At 46.7% G+C, this 26,344-nt stretch overlaps 2 protein-coding genes across 5 annotated transcripts in view; both read left to right on the forward strand.

The window, feature by feature from the left end:
* The window catches only part of LINGO3 (leucine rich repeat and Ig domain containing 3), a 48,691-nt gene extending 43,121 nt beyond the window's left edge, over positions 1–5,570 (forward strand). For all 4 annotated transcript variants that reach the window (XM_083720464.1, XM_083720465.1, XM_083720466.1 and 1 more), the window contains exon 2: positions 405–5,570. In XM_083720464.1, coding sequence (XP_083576590.1) covers positions 439–2,262 — 1,824 coding nt within the window. In that variant the 5' untranslated portion in view covers positions 405–438 and the 3' untranslated portion in view covers positions 2,263–5,570. The remainder of the gene's footprint in view (positions 1–404) is intronic.
* Positions 5,571–9,524: 3,954 nt separating this feature from the next.
* Positions 9,525–26,344, forward strand: part of LMNB2 (lamin B2) — a 43,029-nt gene continuing 26,209 nt past the window's right edge. The window contains exons 1-2 of the mRNA XM_083720456.1: positions 9,525–10,758; positions 11,972–12,108. Coding sequence (XP_083576582.1) covers positions 10,519–10,758; positions 11,972–12,108 — 377 coding nt within the window. The 5' untranslated portion in view covers positions 9,525–10,518. The remainder of the gene's footprint in view (positions 10,759–11,971; positions 12,109–26,344) is intronic.

The following is a 26,344-nucleotide window of genomic DNA, read 5'->3' on the forward strand; positions in this document are numbered from 1 at the left end:
AAAAAGACTCTTCTCTTCTCGCCTGGGCCTCATGCGCACTTTAGTTTTAATGATTCATATTACTCAGCTTGGTCTCATCCCCACCAACTCACCTGCCTTTCCTTGCTCCTCCATGGCCTGTTTGCTGCTATGTGTCTCAGTAGTCAAGGGGGGCAGAGGGGCAACTGCCCCCTAGATCAAGTAAAACAAAAGAAATATTTCTCTGCCCAATCCCATTGGTTCTGCCACCCACCAGAAAAGTCCTGCCCCACCTAAGTAAGTCCTGCCTCCCATAACAAAAATCCTGGCTATGCCAATGGCCTTGGTGCAGCTGCCGGGGGGGGGGGCAGGGGCTCCCATGGCAGAGGCCTGCCAGAGCAGCTGCATCTATGTCTGTAACTCCCTCCTCTCCCTCTCTCTTGCAGGTGCGTGGGAAGATGGTAGGATGTCTGTAGGACCATGCACTGCACCATGACATGCTGCTGCTGTTTTCTGGTTTTGGTTTTTCACTGTGTCCTCCTGAGTACAGCCTCAGTGGCGGCTTGCCCAGCACGCTGTGACTGCATCCCCCAGATCAAGTCTGTCAGCTGCCACCGCAAGCGCCTCACCGCAATCCCTGAGGGGATTCCCACGGAGACCAAGATCTTGGAGCTTAACAAGAACCGCATCCGCTGCCTGAACTCGGGGGACCTGTCCCCATTTCCACTATTGGAGGAGCTGGACTTCAGTGAGAACATCATCGCCAGTGTAGAGCCGGGTGCCTTCAGCAACCTCCTGAACCTGCAGGTCTTGCGCCTTCGTGGCAACCAGCTCAAGCTGCTCCCCCCGGGCGTCTTCACCAAGCTCTCCAACCTCACCGTCCTGGACATCAGCGAGAACAAGATTGTCATCCTCCTGGACTACACATTTCAAGACCTGAGGAGCCTCAGGATCCTGGACCTTGGGGACAATGACCTGGTTTATGTCTCTCGGAAGGCCTTCTCCGGCCTCCTGGGCCTGCAGCAGCTGACAATAGAAAAATGCAACCTGACAGACATCTCCGCAGAGTCGCTCTCTCGCCTCCAGAACCTACAGGCCCTCCGGCTCAGGCACCTGAGCATTGCCACAGTGGAAGACCAAAACTTCAAAAAGCTTTGCAACCTCTGGCAGCTAGAAATTGACAACTGGCCATTCCTGGAGGACATATCACCAAATGGCTTCCAAGGACTCAACCTCACCTCACTCTCAATCACGTACACAAACATCACTGCTGTCCCAACAGCTGCCTTGAGGAACCTGGGGCATCTCATGTACCTGAACCTCTCCTACAACCCCATCAGCACAGTCCCCAAGGGCGCCTTCCGGGACCTCATCCGGCTCAGAGAGCTCCACATGGTGGGTGCCTTGTTGGCCTTGGTAGAGCCCCAGGCGCTGTATGGCTTGAGGCAAATCCGCCTTCTCAATCTCTCCAACAATTTCTTGTCCACTTTGGAGGAAAGCAGCTTCCACTCTGTCAACACTCTGGAGACACTCAGGGTGGACCGGAACCCCTTAGTCTGTGACTGCCGCCTCCTCTGGATCCTCCAGCGCCGGAAGACGCTCAACTTCAACGGCCAACCGCCAATGTGTTCCTCACCACCCGAGATCCAGGGTGACGCCCTGCGCGACTTCCCAGACTCTGTGCTCTTTGAGTACTTCACCTGCCAAAAGCCAAAAATCAGGGACCGGAAGCTCCAGCACATCACTGCTTACGAAGGGCAGGCTGTGTCCTTCCTGTGCCAGGCAGACGGAGAGCCCACCCCCTCCATCGTCTGGGTTTCTCCTCAGCATCGGATGATCACTACCAGGAGCACTGGGCGAGTTGCCGTCTTGCCCAGTGGGACGCTGGAGATCCGCTACACACAGATCCAAGACAGTGGGACCTACATCTGCATCGCCAGCAATGCCGGTGGCAACGACACATACTTTGCCACGCTGACCATCAAGGGGCACTTGGCCAACGGAGCCCTTTATGCAAACCGGACCCTGCACCTCAGTGACTTCAACGACACTTTGCACAACAGCACACAGGTCTTCTTGAAGTTCACACTTGACCTCAAGACTATCCTGGTGTCCACTGCCATGGGGTGCATCACCTTCCTGGGCGTGGTGCTCTTCTGCTTTCTCCTCCTCTTTGTCTGGAGTCGAGGCCGTGGGCAGCACAAGAACCACTTCTCTGTGGAGTACTCTTTCCGCAAGGTGGACGGCCCAACCACAGCGGCTGGGCAAGGGGGCGCCAGGAAGTTCAACATGAAGATGATCTGAACTGCTGGCAGGCTGGGAGGGGGGCCCTGCTGGGAACACCCGCAAGGAGAACCAAGTGGGCTGTGGGTGCTGCTGCCCTTCCTCTGCCATCAGTTCAGTTCAACTTCAAGGGCTTAGACCAGGCAAGCAGTGACCGTGCTGAGGGACCTCTGTCACACCACACTTGCCAAGGGTGCCATGAACCTAGTGGCAGCATTGCCCATCGTGGCTGGCCCAGTGCCACCACCCAGCAAGGTGGGGAAGACCCTGGCACCCTGGCAGAGCCTGCTGCTGCCACCAGAGCCTCCTGATGCGGCTCGGCCGGGTGGTAGCAGCACCGGACAGAGCTCCAGCTCGCCTGGAAAGCACCAAGTGGCCACCTAGCACCGCCCTGGTCCTGATGCTCGCACGTGGATGGGAGCGGCATCATTAGCAGGGTGGGTTTGGTTAGCACCATCCACATGCCGAGTGAGCTGGGAGCTCCTCCACTCAGTGCCACAGCCTGCACTGTTCACTGGCAGGCACTGCACTGCATGTGACTTCCCCCAGGCTGAAGGGCAGCCCTGGCCAGGGGCTTCTGCCTCTCTCTTTTTCTCCCTGTCTCTGGGCTTCTATCCCCCATGGACAACGTGCTCCACGCAAACAACACAGGGGGCTGTTCAGGTCTTTTTGCTGTAGCTGACTTTTGTCCTTTGTTTCATCAACTATGCATCTTTCAAGTAATGGGAGCATTACTCTTGGGCTTTAAAGAACCTCACCTCTCTCTCATTTTTCTAAGTGACATATTTGGAAATCTCTGTTGAGCTGAGTGCTTGTTTTTAAACCATTTATATGCACACCTAACAGGCATCTTCCTGTGCGGCTGAGGACTCCCTGTGCAGGGTGGGAAGAGGGAGACCAACCCACCTTTGCCCGCCAGACCAGTGCCAGCAAGGTGGAGGCTATGCTGGGGGAGATGCAGTGCCTTGTAAGAACCCTGTCTAACATTTTTAATAATAATGAGGAGTATGTTGGCAGACAACTGCCCTCTGTGCCGAGACCCTCCTCAACAAAGCAATAACCTGCTTCTTCCACTTGGCTGGCTAGGAATGTGCTGCACTGTGCACTGTCCTGCACTCTCCCCAAGGGAGAGCCAAGCTTTGAGTGTGTAGAAGAGAGAGGGAGGGAGAGAGAGAGAGAGGGAGAGAGGGAGAGAGATGTAAAGTGAAATGTTGGCTGCCCTCTTCTTTTCATTGAATAAGACTAGAAGCCACTTGGAGGAGTGTTAGCTGGTTTAGTGGGGGAAGGAACACTCTGGACAGAAAGAATCCATTGCCACCTTTGAGCCCCACCAAGGGCCCCACTACAAGTCCTGGTGGCTTGAGGTGGACTCTGAGGAAGGCCAAGGGTGGCTGGACTAAGGCCAAGGCAGAGCAAGGGGTTGAGCTGCCCCAGTTAGGGATGTGTACAAAGTGCTTTCTGCCATCCCTACAACCTTCCTGTGAAGTGGGCAAGGTTGCAAGAAGGTGGCTGGCCCAGGGCCCTGATGGATGTGGCTGATTCTCCCAAATAGGCACAGCCCCATGGCAGGTTCCAGTTGGGTCACCTTCCCCTTCCCCTCCTTGGCTGGCAGATCCCAGCTGCAAAAGAAGCCTGAGCAGTCAGGAGCCGCTGGCGCCTTACAGCAAATCCCAAGAACAGGGTCCCTTTTGCGCCTTCCCTGCCTGCCGCACAGGAGAGGAGAATCTTCCGAGGCTCTGCCTGCCAAGGGAAGTGGTGTGTGTGTGTGTGTGTGTGTGTGTGTGTGGTTGCACATCCATCCACGCATGAGCTAGAAGATTATGCTTGTTGATGATAATGTATTATTTCTGCTAAACGAGGTTTTGGCTGACATATTTACTGGCATCTGTTTTGGTTTCCAATGAAAACACCAACTGGCAGGGAAGACTGGGATCGTCCTGACAACAGGAAATCAGTATTTTAGAGAGCAAGGCAGGTCAGCAATGGAGAAGTGCGCATTTGCTTGCTGGGATGGTGCTGATTGGACCTTCCAGGGCAAGAGATGTGGAGGCGTCTGTCAGCCAGAACTCCTCAGAGATGCTGCTGGATCAATGCTAATAAAATAGAGGGAAGGCTGCCACTCAGTTCCGCTCCGTCTGTTCCTCCTCCCACCACCTGGTCTGCTCTAAAGGGTAGCAAAAGGCGTTAAAGTTGGGGTCGGGACAGTGCGCCACTGAAGGGCATGCTGAAAAGACAGAAGCTTGCAGGGGAAATTCAGCCTGCTCCCCGTGACCTCTTGGCAATAGAGACCTCTCCAAGCTCTCAGGTGTGTTTGCCTGGCCTTCGAACATTTGGCCCTCTTCCTCTCACCCACCTGTAAAATGGCAACAGCAGCCAATTCATGTAGCTATTTTGAGGGCCAACACAAGTGTGACTAGGAGTGCTGAATACATAGCTAAATCCTGGCTTGTGGACTGCCAAGCGGAGAGTCCGAAAGTGGCTTCCTTTGCAGTGCTGGCCCGAGGGCACTGAGCAGCCATGGACTGTATGTGTCTGGAGGCACCTTAAAGATCAAGATTTAGTGTGGCATGAGTTTCCATAGACCAATTAATTTATGATATTTATTTATTGCCTGGCCAGGGAGGTCCAAGCTGTGTACATGTTTCTCCCCACACCGATTTTATCCTCACCAACACTGCGAAAGTAGGCTAGGCTCAGAGGTGGAGTTTGGCCAAGTGGGCTGAAACTGTATCTGCCCAGTCTGTGGCTCTTTAAACACCCACACAACGTTGGCTCTTGGCGTCTAGAGACCACTTGCATCAGACCACAAAGATTTGAGCTGCAATAATGTGTTTGACAAAAGGGGGGGGGGAGCAGTCAGCTTTGGGCTGAGTAGCCTTTGGCTCTCTGGATCTCTGACTTAGAGGCCATGAAGAAATCTATTGTCAGTACCCACGCCATTCCCCTCTGCATCTTCTGGACTCCTCTCCACCGCACCCTGCTCACTTCAAAAACAACTTCTCCAACAGTCCCAATCACTTGGCCCTTCCTTCCATTTTGGTGGAATAACACTGGACAGAGATGTAAGATCTTACACAGGGAAGGGGCAAGGGGGAAATCACAACCATGAAACTATTTCATCCTTCCCCCCGCCCAAGAAGTAGGAAAGGAGCCCAGCACTGATTTTGAGGGTGGATGAAATTTGCTGGAGTTTGGGGTGGTGGATGCTCAAAAAGCCAAGAGTGGGAAAGTCATTCACTGTCCCCATGGAATACCTTGTTTATACAGAATGTGCACACTTTTTAATATGTATGACTGCATGTACAATACAGCAACGTATCACATAATCACCTCCGTCTCCTGTTTGTTTTATGCTTTGGTGCCTCTTCTCAGTTATATGATGATGAGAACAGAATCCTTTGCACAATCTGAGCCCCTTTGTGGAAGTGGGAGTCTCAGTCAGCCATGTGGGCTTGTATAAGCTGTGCTGGCTGAGAGATCTAAATGCTATTTATTATTTAGGCAGATTTGCAGCACCTGAACCAGGACTTCCTCTGCTAGCACGTTCTACAAGAAGAATAGCAGCCACCGCCAAGCACACAGGCTGTGTGTTTTTGCATGTCTATGTGAAAGGATCAGACCCTGCCTATGGGGTGGGTGGGTGTGGAGAGGAGAGAAGGAGGTGGGTTCCTGATGCAATTCCCTACAACAGACATTCCTGTGAATACCCCCTAGCACCCCCCTCTTTGGATGCCACTTCTGTCACGCACACGCGCACACACACAACCTTTGCTGAATGGCAGTGGATCTGGAGCCTCCATGCCTTCTGTGTGAGGCAAGGGCACCATCCCGAGGATGACGAGGGAAGCCAGCAGAGTCTGGGCACCTTACAAATGTCTTATGTAAGAGGCCTTATATCAGAGGCCTGGAGTCCAATGCCAACTTGCCCTATGTGTGTCTGAGGAAGTGGGCTCTGGCCCATGAAAGCTTCTGTCTCTTTAAAAGGAGGCACATGAACTTTGTGCTCCTTTTGTTGCCCCTTGTCTGACAGGGGCTTCAGCTGCTCCCTCTGCCTCCCCAGTCAGTAAGAGAGGCCTTTGTCCCAACTGTTGGCAAGGGCGAGGGAGAAAGGCTCAACTGAAAGCTGGTTTCAGAAAACACAGGCAGGTGGGACTGGAGCAGCTGGGTCTCTGGCCTCCCTGGGCTCTGCCCAGGGGCCTCTCACAGCAGCGCAGTCAGGATTATTTCTTCGCAGCTGCCCAGAGCACACAGCCCTGGTGACAGAATCCCAAACTGGAGGTAATTTTCACAGTGGGAATGGGCGCAATGAGTCCCCATCTATGGTTTAAGCCACATGCAGATGCTGCACAGAAGCATAGAAGCTGTCAGTCAAGGACCCAGGTACTGACTTTTGTGCCATGGAAACAGGAAGCCCTGTCTGGTTTCATGTCTGGTAATCACTTCCAGCTCAGCCTTCACACACCCAACTACACCCCACAGTCGTTTAGCCCCAAAGCTCAGAACCCCAGCTGCCTCGGTGTGCAGCGGCCACCACAAGGCTCAAGGAGCCTCTGCTGCCCAGACAGGCTGCTATTTACAAAAAACGGCACGTGGTCAGGTGCTGAAGCGGGGGGCCAGCAAGTGGAGAATGTTGGCTATTTGCAGGTTAGTAGCGCTGCAGAGAGCTTGCTGGGGAGACCATGCATGACAAGGAACTAAAAAATAACTTTAACAAGGTTTTAAGAACAAAACCAAAAACTCCTGTTACACTAAATACATCAACAACAAACCAGACCCAACCACCAACCCATCCCCCAGGGTAACGGGAGAGGAGCTAGGTGCTGCTCCTTATATACTAGACCCAATTGCTGACACAGCTTGATGAACACAACTCAGCAGCACCTGCTATGTTTCACAGCTGCAAGACTAGGTCCCGTTATTTGCCCTGGCCCTGGCCCTTAAAGATATACACAACTTGTGAAACAATAATGAACCTTTACATTTTACAGTGACCATTCAACAGAGAAAGCAGAGAGGGCAAAGGCTCTGCGTCACTCCCCAGAGAGGAGTGGGGCCAGCACTGAGGAGAGCCTGCCTCTTGCACTGGGCTGGAGCTGCAAGCCCTCAACTTCTGTTCCATACAGGACTCCGCCCCAGTCACCCTTAGCAGCCTTGAACGGTTACCTCACTGGCCTGACCTTTGGACAAATGTGTGCTCCAACTTAAAATAAGGCTGCTCAAGAGGCTGTGATGGTTTGGCATCATTCAGCTTTGATAAGACACTGAGCCAGGAGGTTTAGCCAGTGTTAGCCCTACTCTGAGTAGACCCATTGGAAATAATGGACATGACTATGGTCCATTAATTTCAATGGTGGGTACAAGCCAAAGCACCAAACTGCAGAGGAGAAGCCTGGATGGGGCCTGAAGACAGGAGTAAATTAGCTTAGAAGGAAAGCAAGGGATGGCAGAGGGACCAGGAGGACAGGAAAGTGCCTCAGGGCATGTGGCTGGAGAAAGGGGGCTGCATCTCCCTTCCTTGCAAACCGCACCCAGTGAAACTGAATGTTGGGGGATTCAGGGCAGATATATTGCAGCACATGGGCATAGTCAGGATTTTTGCGGGGGGGTGTGTGTGTTACTTGGTTGGGAGGACTTTTGTTAGGGGTGATTGGTTAGTTAGATAAGTATTTCTATTGCTTTACTGTACTTGATGGGGTGGGACAGCTGCCCCCCTGCCCTTTGCACATGTTGCAGCCCCTGTCCTGTGCACATGCTGCAGCACATGGTGAAATGCTAGAATTTGCTTCTCCAACAGCCAGAAATGACCAGGAGCAATTTGGAGAACTGCTTTAAGCTGCGCTTTGGCAAATCCAAAAGGCTACCAATGCCTCCTGGCCACAAGGGTTGATGCTATCCGGTGCCAAAGGCAACTGCACAAAGATTACAGAGATTTATATAAGTTGAGTGGGGGGAGAGTTGATGCTGCTACGCCCAAGTCCTGCTTGTGTGCATCTAGTTGGCCCCAGTGGCACTCTCAATGTTGGACTAGTTGGGGGGGGCACCTTTGATGTCCAGCTGCAGATGCCCCCCCCCCAAGAAAGCTCCCTCGCCCCTGATAGCCTAGGAAAAGCAGGTGTGGAGCCAAATGTCAAGCAGGGAGGCCAAATGCTGGCATGGAAAGCAGAGGCAAGCGGATGTCTTTGCTTGGCCCAGCATGGCAGGAAGCCGCCACCGAAGGCTACTTCCTTATGGAGGAGCCCAACTGTGGGACAGTGAGCCTGGTCCCCACCAGGAACCACCCACCCCCGTGCAGCCTGTGAAACTGTTGCGAAAAGCACAATTTGCACACCAAGACAAGCCAACCCGTGGCATGAGCCTGCCTTGCCCAGGAGAAATAGAAAGCGGCTCTTGCAGACTTTGGGGTGGGGGAACAGGCCTAGGTTGGCCCTGTGACAGGTTGGTGCCCATCAGGCACCATGTGGAATTTTACTGTGCACTCAGCTCCCTTTTGCTGTCTTGAAGCAGCAGATGGAGCTTTGGCAGGCAAAACTGTGGGGATGGGCTCTGGGGGTGCTGTCCTCTGCACAAGACCAGAGGGACCTTTTGCACAGCACTCCTCTTGGGGACATGACAGCTCTGCCAGGTCTCTTTTCAATCAGTAATCTCCAAGGCAACACGATGACCAAATGCAAAGATATGATATCAATATACACTCTTTATATAATAGGAAACAAAACCAAATAAACATGTCTTATAAGTCTCTAAAAGTCTTTGAAGACTATGCAAGTCTCTGAAAGAAGCAATGTATCATATTCCTAGCTGGTGAAAACAGGCTGTACAGCTTAGTTTATGAAAGTTTTCACCAGATAAGGTTTTATGTTTTCAAGAGAATCCATTAAGAGTGATATTTTGTGACTTTCAGAGATTCATAAGTTTTCTGTTTATGTGATTTCATACTATATAAAGAGTGTATATTGATACTGTATCATTGTCTTGTTTGCAACACGGGGGTTAAATTGTTAGGTCTCTTTTCAGGGCAGGTTGGCAAGCAGAGCCGGACCTGTACAAACTCCTTGTCAAGAGGGCAGATCCTGGACCAAGGAGCTCCCTCTGCTCCTCAGTGTCACACCCACCAAGCGCTAGGCGGCTCCGCCTGTCCTCCCCCAGCTAAAGTGGGTGAGCCTGAGCGATTCAGAAGCCGCAGGGTGGAGGAGATATAATAATAATAATAATAATAATAATAATAATAATAATAATATTTATACCCCGCCCTCCCCGGCCAGAGCCGGGCTCAGGACGGCTAACACCAGTAAAATTACAGTAAAAACATAATAGGAAAAAACAAACCAATTTAAAATACAAGTTAAAATGCAATTTTAAAAGTAGCCCATGGAAGGTGTCTGTAGAATTTGTGCTGTTAAACCGGTAAGGGGGCATCGCAAGAACTGCTGAAATTTTGGGAGGATGAATAATTACCATGGAATGGTCTCGGGGGTGGGGTGCACATTTCCATTTATTTATTGTTATTACTTTGCTAAAAAACAAAACATAAAAGGAAGCGGAGGCGCCGCCGTCCCCGCGAGCTACCGCCCTTCTCTCCGCTGGGCCAGACGCGGCCTCGGGAGACCCTCCCTCCTCCTTGCGAGCTCCACGGGTCAAGCGGGATCGGGGCCGCCATTCCCGCCTCGCCTGCGGAGCCTCCTTTGGGCGGAAGAGCCGCGGCTGCTCCGCAGGGGATTCTACGCGCGGCTCCCCCAGGAAAGTCCGCCGGATTCTCTCCTCGGCCCCAGGCCAGCTCCCTCACCAGGAGGCTGGATAGGAGGCCCCTCCAGCGGAGCCCGTGCCTGAGGGACAACGTGGAGAAGGGCGCCCAAAGAGAGGCACGGGAGGAGGAGCCAGCCTCGCTCGCTCTTTCCGGGGAAGGCGGGAAACTTCATCTCCACCAACAGAGCCCTTTCATTGCGCCATAGCGTGTCTCTTAAACTTACGTACCCAAACAAACAAACGCGTTTCGAAGCGAGCGCGCGAGGAGAAAACACACAAAACCGCCTCCAGGCGGCAAAATGGCGGCTGCGAGGGCCATGAGGGCGAGGACTACGTTCCCCAGGGTGCTTTGCGCAAGGCCCGCGAAGCTCCGCCGCCGCCTCTGATTGGCCCGGGCGGAGGACTCGATTTCCCGTGGTGCACCGCATGAGGCGGCGACTCCTCCGAGCTTGGCGCGCGGGCCCGCCATTTTGTGCCGCCCTCGCTCTCGCCTTCCTGCCCAGTCCCGGGCGGATTGAATGAGGAGTCGCCGCCATGTCCTCCTCTCCGCCTTCGGCCGCCCCTCCGGCCCCCTCCCCGGGCACCCCCAGAGCGCCGCCGCCGGCCGGAACCCCTCTGTCGCCGACGCGCATCTCGCGGCTGCAGGAGAAGGAGGAGCTGCGGCACCTCAACGACCGCCTGGCCCACTACATCGAGCGGGTGCGCGCCCTCGAGCTCGAGAACGACCGGCTGCTGCTGCGCGTCTCCGAGAAGGAGGAGGTGGTCACGAGAGAGGTGCGCCACGGAGGGAGGAGGGGCGGCCTACCTGGCCGGGCTGTTGTGCGAGAGAGTCCCGCCCCTCTGGCGGCCCACCTCGCGAGGGCGACCTCGGCCATCCAGCGGGTCGCGACAGCCCGGCGGTGGGGGCGAGAAGAGCCGCCGCCCCGGCAGCCTCGCTTCGCCACGCCAGGCGGCTCTCCATTGCTGGCGAGGTCGCCCCAGGGCATCTAGCTCACCCCGGGAGTCCCAGGAGCAGAAGGGGCGGATCGCAGGATCTCCCCTCGCGTCGGTTTCTCCCCGCTGCCGGTCCCTCTCAGCCGCTCCCTCCCGGCTTCTTCCCGCCAGAGAAGCTGCTGCCTCTTGTTGCTCCGCTCCGCTCTTGCTCTTTTCTTCCCTCCTCCTGCCTCGGGGCTTGGGTGAGAGAGCTGGTCGAAAGCGCTTGGGAGGCCCCTTTTCTGTTCTGGTCCCTTCAAAAAGTTTGGAAAGCCTAGTGGCACAAGAAAAGAAGCAGCCGCTGCCTCCTTTGTTGGGAGGCATCTGTCATCGCCTGCATGCCCCTAGCTCAGCTGCTCCCTTGCCTTCCTTCCAGCTTCCTGCTTGAGCAGAGATGGGGACCCCATGGCCCTGCAGGTGGGACTGGGCTTCCCGCTCCTCTGGCTGTGGACAAAGCCTTGTGGCAAAGTGTCCTGTTTCCTGGGGCAGCCTTGAGCTGCGCCATTTCAGAGCTTCAGTTCTGCGCAGGGATGTCCTTGGCCTCCCTTCCAGAGTGGCTGGAATATGGACAACACTCTCACTTGGTCTGCTTTTCCCAAGGCGTCCAAAGCGCTAAATAAGGACCCAATCCTATTGCTAGGGCAACATTTCTTTTTAGTGGTTCGCTGAGCGCTTCATGTTGCTTCTAATGACACTGAATCATTCTATGGGCAGGACCCCCCAAAATGGCAGAGTTGCTGAGAGGTAGGCTGTTCAGAAAGGAGCAGGAAAAAGCATCTCTGGAGAAATAGGAGCAGGAGGATGAAGATAATAGATGTTGCTGCTCTGGGAGGAGAAAGTGGCTCCCACACTGCTCTTCTGCTGTGGCCTTGGCCTCTTTTGCCCCTTTCCTGCTGTGGCCTGGGGGGAGGGCTCTTCTCCATGCTTTGGAGGGGGGCAAATGGCACCCACCCTTCTGCTGCTCTGTATATTCCCCAGAGGCTGGTGGGGGTACCTGATTCTCCCCTCTGTGCAGGTGACCGGCATCAAGGCCCTCTATGAGTCAGAGTTGGCGGATGCCCGGAGAGTTCTTGATGAGACGGCCAGAGAGAGGGCCAAGCTGCAGATTGAAATTGGGAAGCTGCGAGCAGAACTTGATGAGCTTGCCAAGAGGTAAGGGAAGCCATGCTGCCAGGATGCTTAGGAGTGAGCATGTCTGGGCCGGAACACGTGTTGCACACAAGCTACTGTGATGTGCTTGTCCCCGCCCACCAGCTGCAGGGGAGGGAAGCAGGGTGGAAAACCCTTTTCAGGCCACGAACCACCTTCTGAGGGAGCCGCCTGTGGTGGGAGGGGCTGGCCACCCACACATCAGAGATTGCTGCACACACATGTGCACACACTCCTTCCCCCACCCTTTGTGCAGTGTGAGGATGCTTTCCACCCAGGGAGAGGTTCTCAAGGGACACAGAGAGAGAGAGCTGGAGGGCTGAATTTGGACCCCAGGCTGCAGGCTTCCCAAGGCTGGTCTTGAGGCTATCTGCTTTCCCTGTCTGCTGCTTTCCAGCAGGAAAGCATTCCCTTTCCTTAAATATTGCGGAAAGAATCGAGGGGGGGGGGGAGCAGGCTGGAGAAAAGGATGCTAAGAGCCCACCACCCCACATATACACTTTTTTGCTCCAAATTACACCCCAATTCCAGGAGCTGCTTCCCTGCAGAAGGTGTGGCTCTCTGGAACTGTTTGCTGCACACCTTTTGCGTGTGACATGAAGTTAGGACCAAAGTTCTCACAAGCTCTTGGTGAGTTCGTTAGCCAGCCTTCATGCTGACATGGAGAATAGATTTGGGACCCAGTGGGTGCAGATCTCCGGGTTTTTTTTTCCAGGAATCCACGTTGAATAAAACATTCTCTGCTTGGAGCTAAAGTTGCAAGACAATGGAGCATGGATGCTAGGGTTTATCCAGGGTTAGTGTTGCTTAGAGCAGTGTTTCCCAACCTTGTGCCTCCAGATGTTTTTGGCCTACAACTCCCATCATCCCTAGCTAGCAAGACCAGTGGTCAGGGATGATGGGAGTTGTAGGCCAAAAACATCTGGAGGCACAAGGTTGGGAAACACTGGCTTAGAGTATACCCACTGAAAGTAAAAGACCCGGCTGACTTTGGTCGTGAGCTTTTAAAATCCTGCGCTCACTCAGTGGTTTGCTGCTGCATCTGAAAGTGAAATTCTGCTCGCTTAGCATATCAAGGTCTTGCTTTCTGCAAACCTGGAATGAGGCTCCAAATACTTTGCCCTCTGCCTTGCACTGCCTGGGACTCAGATCAGATATTGGTTGGAGGAAGAACGAGGTTTTCTGCCCTTCAAACAAAGAAACATGCACTTTAAAAATGATGCACATGTTACTTGCCAGGTCCTTCCAAGTCAGTCCTCTGATGGGATCCTGCCTTCCTTTTTTAAAAAAAACAAGATTTTAATAATAGTTTTAAAAAATACATTAAGATAAAAGAACCTAATCTAAATAAGAACAAAACAGAAAGGGGAAAGAAATCACAGTGTCCTTTCTCAAAATCAACCCTTAACTCTTGTCTCAAACAGAAAGTGAGTGGCCTTCCCAGCTCACCTGAGAGCTTTCCTTCTCACAATCTTTTACCTGTGTTTTTTTTTTAAAAAAAATTTAACCTGTTTTATTAAAACAAAAAAAATTCCTTCCAGTAGCACCTTAAAGACCAACTAGGTCAGTTCTTGGTATGAGCTTTCGTGTGCATGCACACTTCTTCAGATACCACGCGAAAGCTCATACCAAGAACTGACTTAGTTGGTCTTTAAGGTGCTACTGGAAGGAATTTTTTTTGTTTTGACTATGGCAGACCAACACGGCTACCTATCTGTAACTGTTTTATTAAATTTGCTTTGTTTTTTTTAAAAAGATATTTATTAAAGTTTTCAAGAAATTATATAGAGTAAAACAAAAAAAAAAGAAAAAAGAAATCAAAAATAACAATAAAACAAACATACATACAAAACAAATACAATAACAGGTATAATTTCTTTTTTTATATAGGTAATTTTTATTAAAATTTCCACAGCTTTTTATCATAACAAACAAACATAACAATAAAAGACATACAACACGTATAATTTCAAACTCTTAATTTCATATTCCTTACTTTCCCGACTTCCTCATACCTCCCCTTTCTGCATTCTCGTGTCGAATTAATTAATTAACAAATCCCTCCCTTACTTTCAACTTAATTATAATAACACTCATTTTCTTTAACTTAACCATTATCGCTGTTAACCCCTTTTTTTCTCATTCAACATCAATCTAGCATTCACTAATTTTTGAGTATTTCTTTAGATAGTCTTTAAATTTTGTCCAATCTTCTTCCGCCGTTGCTCTTCCCTGGTCACGGATTCTGCTCGTCATCTCTGCCAAACCCATATAGTCAATCACTTTCGTCTGCCACTCTTCCACGGTGGGTAGGTCTTGTGTTTTCCAGTACTTTGCGATGAGTATTCTTGCTGCTGTTGTAGCATACATAAAAAAGGTTCTATCCTTCTTTGACACCAATTGGCCGACTATGCCCAGGAGAAAGGCTTCTGGTTTCTTAGGGAAAGTGTACTTAAGTACCTTTTTCAGTTCATTGTAGATCAATTCCCAGAAAGCCTTAATCCTTGGGCACGTCCACCAAAGGTGAAAGAATGTTCCTTCTGTTTCTTTACACTTCCAACATTTGTTCTCGGGCAAATGATAGATTTTTGCAAGTTTGACTGGGGTCATGTACCACCTATAAATCATTTTCATAATATTTTCTCTCAAGGCATTACATGCCGTGAATTTCATCCCGGTAGTCCATAACTTTTCCCAGTCAACAAACATAATGTCATGACCAATATCCTGCGCCCATTTAATCATTGCAGATTTAACCATTTCATCTTGTGTGTTCCATTTCAACAGCAAGTTATACATTCTTGACAAATTCTTAGTACTAGGCTCTAACAATTCAGTTTCTAATTTTGATTTTTCCACCTGGAAGCCGACTTTCCTGTCTAGTTTAAAGACTTCCATTATCTGATAGTAATGAAGCCAGTCTCTCACTTTCCCTTTTAACTTCTCAAAACTTTGCAATTTCAATCTATCTCCCTCTTGTTCCAAAATTTCCCAATATCTCGGCCAATTGACCTCCATGTTTAATTTTTTAACAGCTTTTGCCTCCATTGGCGACAACCACCTTGGGGTTTTACTTTCCAACAAATCTTTGTATCTAATCCAGACATTATATAATGCTTTCCTGACAATATGATTTTAAAAACCCTTGTGAACTTTTGCCTTGTCGTACCACAGGTATGCATGCCATCCAGAAGAATTGTCAAAACCTTCTAAGTCCAAAATGTCAGTATTCTCCAGAAGTAGCCATTCTTTCAACCAGCAGAAAGCTGCTGATTCATAGTACAGTTTAAGGTCTGGCAGGGCAAATCCGCCCCTTTCTTTCGCATCAGTTAATATCTTTCCAACACTTATTATCAGGCAAGTGGTAGATTTTTGCAAGCTTGACTGGGGTCATGTACCACCTATAAATCATTTTCATAATATTTTCTTTTAGGGCATTACATGCCGTAAATTTAATACCGGTGGTCCACAACCGTTCCCAGTCCTCAAATATAATGTTATGACTAATATCTTGCGCCCACTTGATCATAGCTGATTTAACTGTTTCATCCTGTGTATTCCATTCCAACAGCAAGTTATACATTTTTGACAGATTCTTAGTTTTGGGTTCTAGCAGTTCTGTTTCCAGTTTTGCTTTTTCCACCTGGAAACCTATTTTCCTGTCTAACTTGTAAGTCTCCATTATTTGATAATAATGAAGCCAGTCTCGCACTTTGTCTTTCAATTTCTCATAACTCTGCAATTTCAATTTATCCCCTTCTTGTTCCAAAATCTCCCAGTATTTCGGCCATTTAGATTCCATATTAAGTTTTTTTACAGCCTTTGCATCCATAGGGGACAACCACCTTGGAGTTTTGTTTTCCAACAAATCTTTATACTTGACCCAGACATTATACAATGCTTTCCTGACAATATGGTTTTTAAAAGCTTTATGGGCTTTAACCTTGTCATACCACAAATATGCATGCCACCCAAAAGTATTGTTAAAACCTTCTAGATCCAAAATATCTGTATTCTCCAGAAGTAGCCAGTCTTTCAGCCAGCAGAAAGCTGCTGCTTCATAATATAATTTAAAGTCTGGCAGGGCAAATCCACCCCTTTCCTTTACATCAGTTAATATCTTAAATTTTATTCTGGGCTTCTTGCCCTGCCAGACAAATTTAGAAATATCTTTCTGCCACTTCTTAAAACAATCCATCTTATCAACTATTTGCAATGTTTGGAATAAGAATAACATTCTAGGCAATACATTCATCTTTATAGCTGCATTTCGCCCCAACAAGGAAAGCTTCAAATTTACCAAATTTCCAAATCCCTTTTCACTTCTGTCCAACATTTCTCATAATTATCTTTAAACAAATTCACATTTTTAGCTGTCATATTGATCCCCAAATATTTCACTTTCTTAACCACAGTTAAACCTGTCTCGTTCTGAAACTCTCCCTTTCAATAGGTGTTAGATTTTTCTCCAATACCTTAGTTTTTAGCTTATTCAATTTAAATCCTGCTACTTGACCAAACTCTTGAATTAATTCTAAAACTCTTTTCGTACTAGATTCTGGCTCTTGTAATGTAATATTAAATTTGCTTTGTAACATAACATTATTATATATATTCTATAAGACAAAGAATATAAAACAAAATTCATACTACAGTGTATAACTACATAACGTTTCTGAAAAAAGGCTTACATAACAAAATCAATTCAATCAATCAATTTAAAAAAATAAAATAAAAAAATTCCTCCAACCCCCCCCGCCCCAGGTCAGGCCTTCCTTCTTCATCCATGTACACAATCTGTTCATTCGAGCTTGTATCTTAGGGTTGGCTCCCCCCCTTACAGTTCCTGTAAAATGCCCATTTATTTGTGATTTTTTGGCATTTATTTTCCAATCTATCCTCTGCCACTATATGTGCAAATATTTCTGATTGTACGTATTCAAAAATATAATCAATCCATTTTTCCATATTCCATTTGGCCTTTTCTTTCCATCCCAGAGCAATAACTGCCATTCCAGCTAGAATCATAATCTTGTACAACTCTTGCTTATTACTTTTTACTTTGTTATTTCCCAGTATTCCCGAAAATAACAAATCCCTATTAACTTCTATGTTTATTTGAAATAATCATAAAATTACCTTTGTAATCTTTTGCCAATATTCCGTAATCAGATTACATTCCCACCACATGTGTGAATATAGTCCTTTTTCCTGACCACAATGCCGTCATTTGGGACTAAACCCTTTCACTATATCCACCATTTGTGCCAGAGTTCTATACCATTTTAATAAAAAATTTCTACTTAATTCTTTATACTTTTCTATTTTAATATTTATATTCTTCATCAGTTCTTGGGCCTTGTTTGGATGGCTCATACCTTCCTGCTCCCATTTAATCTGAATTGTCCTTTTCATTCTTTGTCGCCTATCATCAGTTTATATAACACCCCTGCTATCCCTTTCTCCGTTATTTGTCTTTTGTTCAGCACCATATCTATTTTCATTTCTGTCCTCATTGTTTCCTCTGCTCTTTCTGTTTTTATTAAATCATAAAGTTCTTGCACTTTCAGCCAATATTGTTTTCCTATTTTTTCTAAAAAAACCCTTTTTTTGTAATTAAATTCCCTTCTTCATCAAACATATCTTTTAATTTATAAAATCCCTGATCTTCTAATTTCTTCCACCTTTGACCCTTGCATATATTTTAACAGCATCCACCTTGAGTATGTTGGCATGCATTTCATATTCCGGTTCTTCCAGATTCCTAATCCAGTTTTCCTTGGTCCTATTGTCTTCTTAAAAGCCACTTTAATATCTCTATTAAATATCCCTTCTCTTCCTATTCCTTCATTCTCCAGCCTTATCCATTTAATCCCATTCTTATTTCCAATATCTTATTAGATTTTTCAATTGGAACATTTCATAGTAAAATTCTTAAGTTCGGTATTTCCCATCCCATCTCTTCTTGAGATGAATAATTTACTATGTCTGAGGTTCTAACTCTTTTACTTCCAAAAATCCAATTTTTAAATACCTTATTCCATGTTTTGAACCATATTTTCCTAACGGATAGTGTAATTACTTGAAATAAATATAATAATTTCGGTACCTGAAAGATTTTAACTGCTCTAACCCTACATAGAATATATAAATTCTTATTTTTCCATGATTTTATATCCTTCTTGATCTTCCTCCATGCTTTTTTGTAATTTACATCTGAAATCCTTGCAATATTTTTAATAATATTTACCCCCAAGTATTTAATTTCCCCCTATTGATATCCATCTTTCTCATTTTTGCAATTTCCTTCTCTTTATTTACATTCCAAAATAAAATTTCAGACTTCTCCAGATTTACTCCCAATCCTGACTACTCTTTAAGGATTACCATAAGTTCTCTTACACCCTCTAAGGGACAGTCTTTGACCTTGGGAGGTCTTCCCTTCCCTGCTTCTCACTCAGGATCCTTCCACTATCCAGTAGGACCCTGCCTTCTCTTGGACAATGTACCCCACAAAGCAGGATCCTGACGTGTTTGGACTTATCGAGGTATGGTGGTACCTCAGGTTAAGAACCTTGCTTCAGGATGAGAACAGAAATCGTGCTCCGGCAGCGCAACAGCAACAGGAGGCCCCATTAGCTAAAGCGGTGCTTTAGGTTAAGAACGGACCTCCAGAATGAATTAAGTACTTAACCTGAGGTACCACTGTATATGCTCTATGTCCACATACCCAGAACAAGCTACTGAGGAATGACACTATTCTACCAGACGCAAAAGTCTGTAAAAGCATAAGGTCCGAGTGCTCTGGCCTCCATGGGGATGGGTGACCCACTGTGGCAGCCCAGGTGAGGGTGAGGTTTGGAAAGGTCTGGGAATCTGTTGGGTCGGCGACAGTTACTTTTCCCAGTAGCTAGGATCTCAAGGTTGATGTTACAGGTACTAGTTTCTGTGGAGGTCCCCTTTCCGGTGAAGCGGCGGCAAAGGGGTCCTTTGGTTGGACCTGTTAGGTGAGTATTGGTGAGTAAGGTTCAAAGCAGTTAAGTTCCAGGAGGCAATGTCTCCAGAGCGGTATTACTGTCCATGGGATCTCACCCAGCACTTCCCTAAGTTTTATGAAGTCGGCTTTCTTAAAGTCAAGAAATTGAGTCCTAGTATGCTTGGCTGCTCCTTTCCGCTGTATAGTAAACTTCAGAAGAGCATGATCACTCGCGCCTAATGATCCTTCCACTTCTACCCCACTAACCAGGTCATCAACATTGGTTAGGACCAGATCTAAAATGGCTGTTCCTCTTGTTGCTTCTCCCACTTTCTGGACAATGAAGTTGTCTGCAAGGCCAGTGAGGAATCTGTTTGACCTTATGCTCTTGGCTGAGTTTGACAGCCAACAAATATTTGTTGGGATACTGCCAGGGAGACAAAGGCCATCACTGCCTCCACGCCTACTCCGGACTCCGGACGTCCATCGACCTCCCGTAGATACAGTATCAGCGATTAGCGACACGAGCTCCAGAAATAGATTGCCACATTCCTGGGCTGATGCACACTCTATCAGCAGAATTCACACAGCAAAAGTTGCACAGCAGGAGAGCATATTTACAAGTTTATTCAGCGTTGGTCAGAACAAAGAAAAACATGACTGCCTGCTAGCGTGTTCAGGCACCGAGAGAGAAAACGAAAGCAATAGCAAACATAAACATCCTGTGAACAGGAAATGCGCAGGCTGTGACTCACAAAGCCTGCTCCCTTTTAAGGTGGAACGGAAATATCCTAACAATATCCGGGTAATTAAAGTCCCCCATTACTTCTATCTCCCTTCCTTTTGCATGCTTGGCCATCTGTTCCAGGAAGGCATCATCTATGTCCTCCGTTTGGCTTGGGGATCTATAGTAAACTCCCACAATGAGGTCACTGTTATTCTTTTCTCCCTTAATTTTGACCCAAATGCTCTCACTTTGGCTTTGAGGTTCTAAATCTTGGATCTCTTCACAGTATACACATCCCTGACATATAACGCCACTCCTCCTCCTTTCTTGTCTGGTCTGTTTCTCTGAAATAGATTGTATCCCTCCATTACATTCCAATCGTGGGACTTATCCCACCAGGTTTCAGTGATGCCTATTATGTCATATTTAGTTTGCTGTACCAAGAGCTCAAGCTCATCTTGTTTATTTCCCATGCTTTGCGCATTAGTGTACAGACATTGAAGTCCATTAATCATTCCCCCGTGTCTCTTATTTAAGGATTTTTTCCTCCCACCACTAGGTCTGCGTGCTGTTTGCTCCATTCGATCTATGACATTTGGATGATCATCTTCATCAATTGATAGACTCCTACCTTCAGGAGCACGGTGCTCTCGTGTCCCAATACTGTCTCTTGTGCCTTTTGTGGTGTGTTTTTTTAAAAGATATTTATTGAAATTTCAAACATTATACAAAAAAGTAATAAAAACAAAACACAAACACAAAAAATAACAAATATAAAAAACAAAATACAAAACTAAAAACTATTTAAAAACAAGTAAAGTTTCATTCCCTTATTTTCTTATAACTTACTTCCCCGACCTCCTCATACCTCCCCTTTTTGTATTCCAATTTCTAATTATTAATTCAGCAAATCCTCTCCCTTAATTTTCATTTAATTTTCAACCTTTCTTTTCTTTTTACTTAATCATTACAGTTGAAAAACCCCTTAATTTTCTAAACCAAGATCATTCTAACATTCATTAATTTTGCAATATTTTCCAAGATAGTCCTTAAATTTCTTCCAATCTTCTTCCGCCGTCTCTCTTCCCTGGTCTCGGATTCTGCTAGTCATTTCTACCAGTCCCATATAGTCTATCACCTTCATCTGCCATTCTTCAAGGTGGGTAGATCTTGTGTCTTCCAATACTTTGCGATGAGTATTCTTGCTGCTGTTGTAGCATACATAAAGAATGTTCTATCCTTCTTTGGCACCAATTGGCCGACCATGCCCAAGAGAAAGGCCTCTGGTTTCTTCTGGAAGGCATATTTAAATACCTTTTTCATTTCATTATATATCATTTCCCAGAAAGCCTTAATCCTTGGGCACGTCCACCAAAGGTGAAAGAATGTACCTTCATTTTCTTTACATTTCCAACACTTATTATCAGGCAAGTGGTAAATTTTTGCGAGCTTGTCTGGGGTCATGTATCACCTATAAATCATTTTCATAATATTCTCTCTTAGGGCATTACATGCCGTAAATTTCATACCGGTGGTCCACAACTGTTCCCAGTCAGCAAACATAATGTTATGACCAATATCTTGTGCCCACTTAATCATAGCTGATTTAACCGTTTCATCCTGCGTGTTCCATTTCAACAGCAAGTTATACATTTTTGACAAATTCTTAATTTTGGGTTCTAACAATTCTGTTTCCAATTTTGATTTTTCCACCTGGAAGCCAATTTCCCTGTCCAACTTGTAAGCCTCCATTATTTGGTAATAATGAAGCCAGTCTCGCACTTTATCTTTTAATTTCTCAAAACTCTGCAATTTCAGTTTGTCCCCTTCTTGTTCCAGAATTTCCCAATATTTCAGCCATTTGGACTCCATATTGAGTCTTTTCACAGCCTTTGTCTCCATTGGCGACAACCACCTTGGGGTTTTATTTTCCAGCAAGTCTTTATATTTAATCCAAACATTATACAATGCTTTCCTGACAATATGATTTTTTTAAAGCTTTGTGAGCTTTAACCTTGTCATACCACAAATATGCATGCCACCCAAAAATATTGTTAAAACCTTCTAAATCCAAAATGTCTGTGTTCTCAAGAAGCAGCCAGTCTTTCAACCAGCAGAAAGCTGCTGATTCATAGTAAAGTTTAAAGTCTGGCAGGCCAAATCCCCCCTTTCCTTTGCATCAGTTAATATCTTAAATTTTATTCTGGGTTTCTTGCCCTGCCAGACAAATTTAGAAATATCTTTCTGCCACTTCTTGAAACAATCCATCTTGTCCACAATTTGCAATGTTTGAAACAAAAACAACATTCTAGGCAATACATTCATCTTTATAGCCGCAATTCGACCAGACAAGGAAAGCTTCAAATTTGACCAGATTTCTAAGTCTTTTTTCACTTCTGTCCAACATTTCTCATAATTATCTTTAAATTAATTCATATTTTTAGCTGTCATGTTAATCCCCAAATATTTCACTTTCTTAACCACAGTTAAACCTGTCTCATTCTGAAACCTCTCTTTTTCAATAACTGTTAAATTTTTCTCTAAAACCTTAGTTTTTTACTTATTCAGTTTAAATCCTGCTACTTGACCAAACTCTTGAATTAATTCTAAAACCCTTTTAGTACTAGATTCTGGCTCTTGTAATGTAAGTACTAAATCATCTGCAAATGCTCTCAGTTTGTACTGTTTGGCTCTGACCTGTATACCTTTAACCAACCGGTCTCTTCTGATCATGTTCAGCAAAACCTCCAGGACTGATATAAAAAGTAGTGGAGAGATTGGGCACCCCTGACGTGTCCCTTTTTCTATCTTAAATTCTTCCGTAACCACGTTGTTTACAATTAGTTTAGCTTTTTGCTCAGAATATATTGCACCTATACCATTTTCAAACCCTTGGCCTACCCCCATCCCCTGAAGATTCTTCCTCATAAAGCTCCAAGAAATATTGTCAAAGGCTTTCTCCGCGTCTACAAATATCAAAACTGCTTTAGTATTTATATTCACTTCTAGCTTTTCCAAAATGTCAATTATATTCCTCACGTTATCTGACAGGTGTCTTCCCGGGAGAAAGCGCGCTTGGTCTCTATGAATCTCCTCCATCAAAACTTTTTTTCAATCTCTTGTGCCTTTTGGAGAAGGATTGCAGCAGCAGTGATGGCTCTCAAACAACTCACTGCCCCCTTTGCCGTATTATCAAGTTGTAAACTGTAATAGGCCACTGGTCTTTCCTGATCCTGGAAGGGCTGGGTGAGGACCCCTGAGGCTACCCCCATTTGCTCGTGGATGAATAGATTGAAAGGAATACGATAATCTGGGAGGCCTAAGGCGGGGGCAGATCGTAATTCCCTCTTAAGACGTTCAAAGGACTGGTATGCTTTCTCTTCCCCAGACTAATTCGTCAGGATGATCTTGTTGTGTCATAGCGGACAGGGGCTTGGTTATCTCACTGTAGCCAGCAATCCACACCCTGCAGAAACCTGCCTTACCAAGGAAGCCCTGCAATTGTCTTGGGGAGGGGAATCTTGGTGACAGCTTCTATCCTATCGGTTACTAGGCTTCAGGTGCCTACCCCCAGGATATGTCCGAGATATTTTATTTCTTGCTTGCAGTATTGTAACTTCTTGGGGGATACATTATGTCCTTTGTATGCTAGCTCAATGAAGAGGTGTTTAGTGTCTAATTTGCATGCTTCCTCACTGGTAGAACATATTAAAATATCATCTACATACAATAGATACGTGGACCCAGCAGGCAGAAGTACATCCTGTAGATCTTGGTGTAATATTGCGGAAAATATAGCGGGTGATTCTGCATACCCTTGGGGTAGTCTTGTCCAGGTCAATTGGCTTGGCCCCCAGGTGAAGGTGAAGAGGAATTGACTTTCAGGGGCTAGAGGGATACTGAAGAATGCAGAACATAGATCAGCAGCGCTGTACAATGTGGTTCCTGCTTGGATGGCATTTAGGAGGGAATTTGGGTTGTCCAACAGCAGGTGGCGTATTACAAGTTGATTTAAGTTGAGTCAAGTAATTCTCTGCCAAGGAGGTTTACCAGGCTACTGGTTAGAAGGAAGGTGTGTTCCGCTAGTAAGGTTCCCAAAGTAACCTTTGCTGGGTGGGAGAGTGGACACATGCAGGGTATTCCGTCCAGCCCCATAACCTTCCTGGTCTCCAATTCAGGTTCAAGGTGACTGTTTGCTAGGGTTGAGTATGTGGTTCCCGTATTCAGCAGCCATTCGTAGGGATGCCCATGTTACGATAATGAAGCAATGCAGCTGCAAAGTCCTAGCTTGAAGTGTAAACATGATGGGAATGTTGGGACTGCTGTGGGAACAGAGGGGCAGTCATTTCACAGTGCGCAGCACCGGAATTACCTCAGAGTGTAATATGAGTTGTACAGGATGTACAGGGAGTGTTTGTTTCAACAACTGCTGGAGTATTTTCTGTAACGCTGCAAAGACAGAAATAAAAGCATGTAAATACGTTTCTATCTCTTTCCCCTGCCTGGGGGAGGCAGAAAAAAGAGGAGTATGTTCTTCTCACGTTTGAGAAGAATCGGCGATTGAGACCTTGCCTGCGTCTGCTGGGGAATGCAGCCAGGGAGGTCAAAAGGGAATCAAGCCGGGTGCCTGGACTTCTGCCAGTTTCTCATGAGAAGGGCTTGAATTTCCAACAGCCCATTGATCTCAATCGTGCAAATAGGGTCTTCAGGTGATAGTGCACGGATGGGGCAGATGGTTTGGGTTCAGTAGGGATACCCCGCTAATTGTCAATAAAACTCTCCTCCCATCATTATATCGAAAGGAGGAGTTGGCAGATCTGGGAGTGGAGGTGCTTGTTGGTGATAGGGTGCAGCCGAATGGCCTCTGTATCCCTGAGTGGTATGAGTGGTATGGGAAAGAGGCATAATTATTGCCTCTCATAGGGAGGAGATTTAAATTCCTGCCCCGGAAGTTTCCTGTGTTGAGGTATGGGCAGAACTTTATGTGTCCCTCTTCTTGGCAATGATAGCAACCCCCTCCGGAAGGGCCTCAGGATCTGTGTATACTAGGGGGTTCTCCTCGTCCCTCTCCATCGTCTGGTGCCCCTACCCCAGTAGGAAGTGGGTTCCATGCTCAGGGCTAGCACATGTTCGCTCTCCTGCTTGGGCTCTTTTTCTCTCGTCGCGGGTGTTTAAGATGGATTTTGCTATTGATAGATGGAATCTCGCTTATACTTTTTCCATCGTAGCCAATCTGCAGGTTGAGAGCCTTTCTAATATCTGCGTTGGCTTGATCTTTGAAGAAACCCTTCACTATGACTTCATGTTGGGAGTTTTCCGGGTCTATTCATCCTCAAGTCTTAATAGCTGATACAAGCCTCGTATAATAGTCAGAGGGACGTTCATTTGGTCCTTGTAGGATGGATTGGACATTGGTCCAATTGACAGTATGCTGCCCAACAGCTTTTATACTGTCTAATATAGCCTTTTTTGGAGATACCTAAACACCAGAAAGGAACATTTCGTACAAAGATTTCCATAATAAAGGACAAAAGTGGAAAGGACCTAACAGAAGCAGAAGACATCAAGAAGAGGTGGCAAGAATACACAGAGGAATTATACCAGAAAGAAATGGATGTATCGTATACCCCAGGTAGTGTGGTTGCTGACCTTGAGCCAGACGTCCTGGAAAGTGAAGTCAAATGGGCCTTAGAAAGCACTGCAAATAACAAGGCCAGTGGAAGTGATGGTATTCCAGCTGAACTATTTAAAATTTTAAAAGATGATACTGTTAAGGTGCTACACTCAATATGCCAGCAAGTTTGGAAAACTCAGCAGTGGCCAGAAGATTGGAGAAGATCAGTCTACATCCCAATCCCAAAGAAGCGCAGTGCCAAAGAATGCTCCAACTACCGCACAATTGCACTCATTTCACACGCTAGCAAGGTTATGCTTAAAATTCTACAAGGAAGGCTCAAGCAGTATGTGGACCGAGAACTCCCAGAAGTGCAAGCTGGATTTAGAAGAGGCAGAGGAACCAGAGACCAAATTGCAAACATGCGCTGGATTATGGAGAAAGCTAGAGAGTTCCAGAAAGACATCTACTTCTGCTTCATTGACTATGCAAAAGCCTTTGACTGTGTCGACCACGGCAAACTATGGCAAGTTCTTAAAGAAATGGGAGTGCCTGATCACCTCATCTGTCTCCTGAGAAATCTCTATGTGGGAGAAGAAGCTACAGTTAGAACTGGATATGGAACAACTGATTGGTTCAAAATTGGGACAGGAGTACGACAAGGCTGTATTTTGTCTCCCTGCTTATTTAACTTATATGCAGAATTCATCATGCGAAAGGCTGGGCTGGATGAATCCCTAGCCGGAATTAAGATTGCCGGAAGAAATATCAACAACCTCAGATATGCAGATGACACAACCTTGATGGCAAAAAGTGAGGAGGAATTAAAGAACCTTTTAATGAGGGTGAAAGAGGAGAGCGCAAAATATGGTCTGAAGCTCAACATCAAAAAAACAAAGATCATGGCCACTGGTCCCATCAC

The sequence above is a fragment of the Podarcis gaigeae genome (genome assembly GCF_964106915.1).
Source record: "Podarcis gaigeae genome assembly, chromosome: 18".
Taxonomy (NCBI): Eukaryota; Metazoa; Chordata; class Lepidosauria; order Squamata; family Lacertidae; genus Podarcis; species Podarcis gaigeae.